The sequence below is a fragment of the Primulina tabacum genome, chromosome 12 (genome assembly GCF_025594145.1).
Source record: "Primulina tabacum isolate GXHZ01 chromosome 12, ASM2559414v2, whole genome shotgun sequence".
Lineage (NCBI taxonomy): Eukaryota > Viridiplantae > Streptophyta > Magnoliopsida > Lamiales > Gesneriaceae > Primulina > Primulina tabacum.
Genome location: NC_134561.1, coordinates 4,003,177 through 4,012,247, shown reverse-complemented (window position 1 = coordinate 4,012,247; position 9,071 = coordinate 4,003,177). Strand labels below are relative to the sequence as shown.

At 37.0% G+C, this 9,071-nt stretch overlaps 1 protein-coding gene across 3 annotated transcripts; it reads right to left on the bottom strand.

Moving 5' to 3' along the window:
- Window positions 1–5,131: 5,131 nt before the first annotated feature.
- Window positions 5,132–9,071, bottom strand: LOC142520616 (protein ACCUMULATION AND REPLICATION OF CHLOROPLASTS 6, chloroplastic). 3 transcript variants are annotated; one of them, XM_075623668.1, is made up of 6 exons: window positions 8,542–9,071; window positions 8,084–8,308; window positions 7,201–7,461; window positions 6,141–7,098; window positions 5,754–5,929; window positions 5,132–5,498 (listed from the first exon to the last, which is right to left on the bottom strand). In XM_075623668.1, exons 1-6 carry the CDS (start codon window positions 9,031–9,033, stop codon window positions 5,208–5,210), a joined length of 2,403 nt encoding a protein of 800 aa, XP_075479783.1. In that variant the 5' UTR covers window positions 9,034–9,071; the 3' UTR covers window positions 5,132–5,207. The 3 variants fall into 3 exon arrangements, 2 of the variants coding, with proteins under 2 accessions (XP_075479783.1, XP_075479784.1); XM_075623669.1 differs by having other exon boundaries at window positions 5,754–5,884; XR_012813962.1 differs by having other exon boundaries at window positions 5,271–5,498; window positions 5,754–5,884; window positions 6,145–7,098.

Below are 9,071 nucleotides of genomic sequence, written 5' to 3'. Positions count from 1 at the left end.
TTCGAAACTACACACAACCTTGCCACCTGATTACACTTAATGCAGTCGGTAAACGAGTCAAGGTGCAGTGCTAATACGCAGAGCCTCCGTGTTGTCCCGGATCAAAGGACTAATGTTGTACAACTATAACCACATACTTTTTCACTCGATAAATTATAACAATTTGGACAGTCCGAATGAGGGTTGTTCAGTACATCATCAAGTGATCACTCATCTGTATGAACTGACATCTCCATGCCCTTGCAAATGAAACATGACGTTTACATCATAGATGCTAGTTTCAAGCTCAAGTAACATTTATCCTTATTTTAGGTGCTGATTCTACTAGGAACATGTTTAGAATATACAGTACAGTTCCTAATGAGTTTCATGATTTTACGTTGCGAGACATACTTCATGGTACATATTGTATATTCAAAGTCTTTATCTATGCCGCTTGCATAAATATTATAAGGTCCAAAACACGATAACGTAATCCAACTGCATATAAATCTATGAAAAATGGGAAATATCTAATTAAATGATTTTATTGCATAAATTAATTATGTTAGACATGTTTATATGTTTATGAGGTAGTTTTCTACTTGAATGCTTTAAAACTATGTTGTAAAGGTTAATCGACATGCAATCGAGGAACGGAGACCGAGGACCACATGAGGGAAAATATTTTTATTAAATAATAAATTTTAGATATTTAATATATGGTATAGGGTATTTTTGAAAATGACAACTTTTGAGGTGTTTTTACACGACGAGTCGTATTTTAAACTGGCAATCAAATTTTGACAAAAATAGGGACGTTTTGAGAACTCGGCTGATATTTTAACAAACTTTCCTAAAAAAAATATTTTAAATAACGACTAATGGACTTAATGGGCCTATTATGCTAGGTTAATGGACCTAAGCTTGCACCTTGTGTTATATATCAAATAAATAGCCTAAAACCCTACCCATAACCCACATAAACTCACGCCCCACCCCTCACAAACACACTAGGACTCTCCCTAGCTGAAACACGGCCACACACACACACCACTTTGAGAAGGAAAAAACACGAAAACTTGAATAAAAATCAGTAACGTGCATCCCTTGTCTCTCCACCAACGTCCCTCACATCGCAAGTTGTATTTTGAGCGTTTTAAATACAAAGACACGTATTAATATCCTTTTTCTCATCTATCACACCATATTATATATTTGATGCATGTTTGCATGAAAATAAAATATGAACCCTTGAATTTATTTTCGTTTTTATGCCATGCTATGCCAAAAACTCATGATTTCATGATCCAAACCTCGTGTTAATGGTGCATGAATGGGATGCCATCATAGATATATGGGAAGGGACGAGTTTAAGAGGGTTTAAGGGCCTAGACAAGCTGACACAGGGCTGGACATGAAGGAGGAGGGGGTTGCTCGAAAATAGAACCATTGTCGGAAAGGACTCTTCGACTAGGAGTCTTCGAGGGGCACGGCTACTAGCTGCTATTAGGGTGTTTCCAGGAGACTTAAAGGGGCTGTAGGGTGGTTCAAGGGGGGCTGCACGATGCTAGGTGTGAAGGGCTAGGCGATCGTGTGAGGAAGGAGGGCCGTGCATGGCTTGGGGGGTGGCTGGTGTGAGGCTGCGGCTTCTAGGAATGGAGGGCTCAGTCCAGAAGGTTCTTTAGGGGTTAATCATGGTCCTAGAAGTGTAAACTAAGGTTTGGACATGGTGGCTAAGGGGCTGGAGTCGAGGCAAGCCAAGGATCGAACCAAATAGAGCCAGGGTTTTGTGGATACATTTTCAGTAGGTATCCAAGGCTGGTGTATGGGTTGTAATGACTTATTTTGGGTTGGAAAAGGTTTATTTAGGTGTTATTAGGCTTTGGTCCAAGTTTAGTAAGTTTTGGTTGAGTTTGAAACCAATACGAGTCAAAATCGGGATGTACGTCTAAGTTTCAAAACGAATCGAGGAAATTATCGAAGAGCTAAACTTTAAGCCTAGGGAATATTTAAGGGAGTGTTTTAAGGTAATAGGTTATGTCTGGAATGATTTGATACGTCGCTTCGAGGTCTAGGGATAATTATGGAAAAATTATGCGTCTAGGGGTAAAACGGTAATTTTACACCTAAAAATTTTTAGACGTCCATGCAATGCCCTGAATGTTGTAATAAATGTTAAAACGTTTATTTTAAATGTTTATGAAATTTTATGATGAAATGTTAACGCTAATAGACGTCTGCATGCTTGGTTTAAAAGAAAACGATTTATATATGCTTGAATTTTTATAAGTGATGAAAATACGAAAGGTTGAAGGAGGTGAATTGATTGTGACTAATACGATGACACGATGATATGATGATATGTAAGGCCAAGGCTCAGCTGACGGGTGAGAGTGTCACTAATGTCCCCGCTGCCTGGTACCATGGTTATACGTAGATGGATCCATCGACTAACAGTTAAGACGAAAGTCACAATTAAGGATCTGAATTGAATGAAATGGAGACTTATACGTATATGATAAAATGTTAAGCTTATGATGAAAGGAAAACTGTTAAGTTTATGCACATTCATAAAAGTTATTTTATTAAAAGTATTTTTCACTGTTGCATGTGATTGTATATGTATTACTTGTTATCATGGTTAAGGTTTGCTGAGTCAATAGATTCACTAGGTGTGATCGATACAGGTGAGCTTAATAATAATGGAGGTCTTGATGGTTTATCTTGTTGGACTGAAGGTGCACACAACCCGAGGACCTTTTCAGCGAACGAAACTATGTTTATGATTTATGGTTACTTAAAGATTTTAATGACTTATGATGCTTTGAGAGGTTTTTAAGAGGATGTTAGAGTTAAGTTTATTTTTGAAATAATTTTAGTTTAGGTTGGTTGATGTTTACGACTTTATACTTTGAATTACCTTCTTTTGGATTTTCAAATAATAGTTGGTAGTTTATTTTTAAAATTGTGCAAAATATTTATATATTATATACATATGTTCGGCCGAGAGATGGGGAAAAAAATTCTAATACTTTTTAATAAAAACGAGTAGTTGATGTTTCAGATATATAGATAAATTAATTGTCATTAGATAAAATCATAAAATATTATTAAAATAAAGATTTTTTTTACATAAGAGTCAATAAAGCTCCAGCCACAAGTTGGCTCGCTGGTCACCTACTATAACATAAAGATTGGTTAAGATTATTTTTTAATATTTAAGATTGAAATAATTTTATTATACCATAATAGATATAATATGAAAATATATCATTATAATTTCTTTTATTAGTTATTAATTGAATACAAAATTCATAGATTTTAACTTGTGATAATTTTTTTCCAAAAAATATTATTAATATTATGTTGGAAAATAATTTTAATAATTTATTAATTTTAAAACTTTTCTTATTTTGTATTGAATAAAATATAAAAATAATATAATTTTAACATGTCTAACGAGTCGCAGTCGGATTGGACTCGTCGGGTTCAGGGGAATTGGTGGAATGGGTCCGATCTCGGATTTGTCCAAACTCACCTCGTTGTTATCCGGTAGAGGATTTGGGCAGGAGGTATTGAAGATAATATTTCATTTATGATTTTTTGCACATCATATTTCTTTGGAATATGAATCATGGATGACAATTTTACTGTGAAGTGCTTAAACAGGACATGTACGATGATGCATTTATATGTATGGATTTGGTTCGGAGATTTATTAAAAATATAATAATAATAATAATAATAATGTAACTTTTCCTAACAATTAACAAATCAGAAAAATAAATCCCAAATTTTTAACTATCAAATCTCGTTCATGATCCAACCCGTCACTCCCATGATAATGATGTGATTTTATTTTTTTTATTAAACCATGAATTATTAATATTGGTATTATTTAAGTAATATTAGTATTTATATATGCAGATGAATTTTTATATCGATATTATTTAAGTAAATTTGAAAACTTTTGTGGTCAACTCAACCAGTATTTGTAGCGATGTCGGGGATGCATAGATGAGGATGACAATCCAACCTCTTTCTATTATCATTCATAAACTATATCAAGCAGATCTAAACTATTTGAAGCGTGGATGGGGATTTTGATGGATATTTAATTTTCGCGAAGTCGATGATGGGTATTCCTCAATTAGATAGAATCGAGATGAGAACTTAGTCCCCGCAAGACAGAGATGAGGACTCTTTTATTAGAAAAAACGGAGATTGGAGTAGAGATGAGAACAAGTTTTAGATTAGCGGATAGGGGTGGACAAGACTCACCCCATTCTCACCCTAATGTGGATAATTCAAATATAATAAATAGTTTAAGGAACGATATTTTTTGCTAAAACTACAAAGCAAATCATTAGTGTACAAAACATTAAATTTTTCGTTTCAGACAACTTGTAGATTGTTGCATTTAACAAGATAATAAATGAATTGAGTATTTATTGAGACGTATTAATCTTGCAAAATTTATTAATTTTCATAATTTTTTATTTCTTTTATGACTTACGTTGATTGACAGCTAACCGATCCATGAAGGCAAATTTTATTTTAATTTCATTAGAAAAAATAATAATGTTTGAATAATATTTATGTTATGCGATGTTGTCAGATACAAAAATGCATCAATTTGTGTAAAAATGATAAAAATCTAATTTTTAAAAACAAAAAAAACGTAGATATTAAATTTGACCGTGCGTTATGATCTTCCAAACAAATACAACGCCATAAATAAAGAAAACTAAAGAAAAACTACTGAAAATTGAGAGATAAACTCATAATATGATTTATATTTTAATAAAATGTAAATATTTATAAAACATTAAAATACAACGAAATAACATTATCGAAATCTGAAGAAAAAAAATATCTTAAGCTATAAGATTTCTGTAAATAGTCTTTTAGCATTTGTGCAAGATTATTCAATGTTTTTCTGTTTCTACCGATCTTTTCTTCTGATTTTTGGGCGATTCTTCCCACTCTAATCCATTATTTTGCCAATTATCTCTCCATCATATCTTTGCTTTATTCAAACCAATTCAAAGATGTCCTCTTATCCACTCTTGTCACCTCTCTTTCTTCTGGAACTTGGGTTTGACTGATTTTAGGTCTGAAGTAAAATATAGCCCCAAGAAATAATAAAAAAAATACAAAACAAATGCAGAAAATAAAACGATGGCATTTACACGCTAGTCATTATTTAATATTTACAGTCCCAATTATGACTTGAGAACTCCTCCTCCTACGATTTTCCAACCTGATCTCGAACCTGATAGCTCGTACCGCGTTGTGTAGGTGGTACTGTACGAATCATTGTGTTCAGGATGAGCATTGTCCGTCAGCTGTGCTGACTCCTCGAGGGTAGCCTCCACAGTTGCACGCTTGCCATCAACTGACACAGTCACACTATCGATATTAAGGTTCAAAAGTCGGTAGTTCCAGAACCAGCCGTGTTGAGCGATTTCTGTGGCTCTGTCTGTCCAGATCTTTAGCATTTGGCCATCCAATACCTGGAAGTATAAAGATTGTTCTCCATATGAAAAAAAATGTACAAAGTAAGAGCAGCTAAGATATTTGGGGGAAGGGTTTTATGGATGGATTAATTCCTTCCCTTAGCACCGTACTTGAGAGTTTCCACCCCCCACATGGTAGCGATCAAACTAAAGATTTTTATTCCAGGAGGGATTATCGTCATTCATTTGTAAACCCGAATGAATGTAAAAACTGGAGGAGTTAGGTAGATTTGAATCCGTATGGATTCTCACCTCTGTCAATTTTCCAAAATTGTGATCTGGTCCAAGAGCTATAGATTTGATACTTTGCCATTTGCGAACAAGACTCTCCGCAAATCTTGCATCCATTCGAGGTATTTCATCAGAATCAACTACTGGATCCCCTGACAGTAAATTGATAGATGTGTGTGTTGGAATGGAAGCGAAGGCTGAGAACCAAAGATGAGAGGAAAAGAAGTCATGGCTAAAAAAAAAACTAATTTTTGATGCAAATGAGCAGGGTTTTAGTTTCACTTGATTCCAGCTTGGGTAAAAATGAGATTTAAGAGACAGAAATGATAGGTCGAGCTAGTGGACAGAACAATTTTGGTCTTAGTGAACCACCAAAGTAAAATAAAACAACTGATAATAAAATCATACCCACATTGATGACATCAGAAGCCATTGCAGCGCCAACATCTTTACGTAGATTAGAAGAGTCGCTTCTATGTGGGAGGAGCTTCAACCCCAACAATGTAAGCAAACCAACTGCTGCACCAGCACACATGATCTTCACGGTTGTGTCTTTTATCTTGTCAGTAATATTTTCTAGCTGTTCCATATCAGCAGAACTATTCCTCCCAGTAGCTCCAACCGTGTAGGAATCATCTTGATCAACCACAGATTCCTGGGTTGCATCTGCTAAATCATTATTGCTTATTTGCTTCTCCCCATAACGTCCAGCAGTCTTCTCTCCAGATCCAAGAGGAAACACTTTCTGAAGTGCCTGAATAGCACTAACCTTCACGTTGTCGAGCACAGCAGTGGCCCCAGCTCCAATCTTCACTATAGCAGCAGCAGCAGCCAAAGGTGAACGACCAACACCTTCTAACCTTTCTAAATATCTCAGAACAATAGGATCATCGTAATAGTCCCCAAGCTTGAACCCGACATCTTGGGTCTCTCTATATCTTGGGAACACTACCTCCATCAACCATGTCTCTAACAGTTTGCAGAGTCCAGGAAGGACATCATTTTCATTGTCATCCTTAGAATGCTCGAAGACAAAATTAACAATAGATGGATCTCTATATGGAGAGTCTTCATTGTCCAAACCCAGCCAAGTGCGGCATTCGTCAACCTCACCAACAAGAAGTGAACAAAGCCCCCTTTCAAGGGCAAAGTCTATTTCTCGATTTTCTCGAACACTGTAAACAGATGAAGGGATCCCCACAGCTGTGATCTTGGTTTGCTGAAGTTGCTGAAAAAGATTGTCAGCATCTTGGATAAGATGAGGTTTTTTGTTTATGAAGGCTTCAGATACAAGGGCAAGTGCCACTCCATAGACCTCAAAACTTTCTGCAGGTATGTTACTTGGCGTAGCAGCAAAGAGATCAACCTTCAAAAAATAATAAAACTTTTCATATCCCAGAGATCACAGTGATACGGGAATGATACCCTCTTCAGACATAAAATGTAATCCATTAAATTCAAAATTTACCTGCTCTGCGGCTGTCATGCGCAGAAAAGCCTCATTCATGAAATCTTCACGTGTATATCCTCCAGCAATAGCAGCTGCGCCTCCTCCTCCAACAGACCACAATATATTTCGCACACCTTGAAGACCTTCTCCCCTTTTCGACCGGTGCTCGTCACCAAGAGGTAAAGATAAAAGCTCAAGAACACAGCGTGGGCTGATCTCTTCCACGGTTTCGTCAATCTGTGCTTGTAAATCTGGAGCAAGGTTGCTTGCACCTTCTTCCTACAAACAAATTAACATATCTTTCAACAAATAACAGAGAATCCCACACACACAACTCCTCGCACTCCAATTTTTTTAAAAAAGTAAAAAACTGCTAAATTAAATTAAAAAATAATAATAACTACAGAAATATACCATTCCCATTTTCTCCTCTCATAAATTATATATTCTAACTTAATTTTGGAGTTTGCTATGAGTTCTATGAAAGATGTAGATCTAGTGCTAGTACCAACACAAGCTACATTGATTGTTCTTTCATTTTGGGACTCACAAGTGGTCTAATATGATATAGGAACAACACTCACCCAACCAAACCCATTTAGTATGATCTACACTTTTACACCATCCTTTACCTGGAGTGAATTTTGTCTTGGCCAACTGGCAAAAAAGAATAACAAAACAAAAAGATATGAAGATTATAGGTCTGATTTGATACCGAAGCATCCATGTTCTGTAATTCCTTAATAATCTATAACAGTGCACATCATATCTCCCAAACACTATGCAAAAACAAACACAGTCTGTCACGTAAGCTAGCAAGATAGACAGGCGACACCATTTAGAATTTAATCCAAGAAGGAGACAAATACAACCGCCATTATTGTATGATAATAACTCTAACCTGCAACAACTTGAGAGCCATCTCAAGTACCTCACCACCTCTAATGAAATCCGGAGGCGACAGTTCCATAGCATCCCTGGATAAATCGACCAAAGCAAGTGCCATGGACAGAACCACATCTTGCTTGAATGATTTGGGCAGCCTTTCTTTCAACAAGCTCTCTCCAATCTGAAGCACTACCTCTGTCTCCCCAGATTCTTGCAATACACTTAATGCTCCAGGAACCTATAACACAGCAAAATGAACTCTTCTTACCACAACCCAAATTTTCATAACAAAATTTGCACAACCATCTTAAAAAGAGTTACTCTCTCCGTTTTCTTAAGGGCCATTTTCAGCTTCGAAACTATTCTCATATTTGGAAGGTCTATCATAAATCTTCCCATCTGCTTTAAATTGTGATACTTTCTTTTATAACAACAATGAGAAAGGAAAAAAAAATAAGAAAAACAAATAACCTTATCCCACGGAACTTGGGTCAGAATAGTATCAAACTCATCCTCCGCAAGGCTCTGGTTATAATCGCGGCGCGAGCTAGGGTTAGCCAGCGTCTGACAAGCGGCTTGAAGAATCTGCCTTCGGCTAATCAAAGCATCGTCGCTGTAGCCAGACTGCGGAGGCTTCGAAACCCTGGCGTCATATGCCCTCCGAATCCCATCCCCGAGGAAATGAGACTCGGCGCCTAGGATACGGTAGAAGTCGAGAGGCATTGAGACGTGGCGCTCCGGGAGGGAAGGGAGGGGCTGGGGAGTAATGGGGTCGGGAGGGTCCAAAGTAGCCGGAAGGAACTGGAAATCAGCAAGCAGGCGATCCGCCCATTTTCTGGTGGTGGAGCCTCCACTGACGGCGGCGTGGGGTTTGAAGTGAGGTTTCCTAGCGGAGAATTTGCGCGGAGGCGGGAGGAGGCGGTGGCCGTATAGTCCGATACTGAGGTTCCGAAGAGCGTCCATTTCTCAGGTTTAGTGAGAATTACAAAGATTTCTCAATT

Excerpts from the sequence above, each read along its gene's own strand:
- LOC142520616 (XM_075623668.1), bottom strand. The coding sequence starts at position 9,033 with ATGGACGCTCTTCGGAACCTCAGTATCGGACTATACGGCCACCGCCTC. Across the intron at positions 8,309-8,541 it reads CCCAAGTTCCGTGGGATAAG|GTTCCTGGAGCATTAAGTGT; the intron begins GTTATTTGTTTT and ends GCTGTGTTATAG. Across the intron at positions 7,099-7,200 it reads GCATGACAGCCGCAGAGCAG|GTTGATCTCTTTGCTGCTAC; the intron begins GTAAATTTTGAA and ends TATTTTTTGAAG.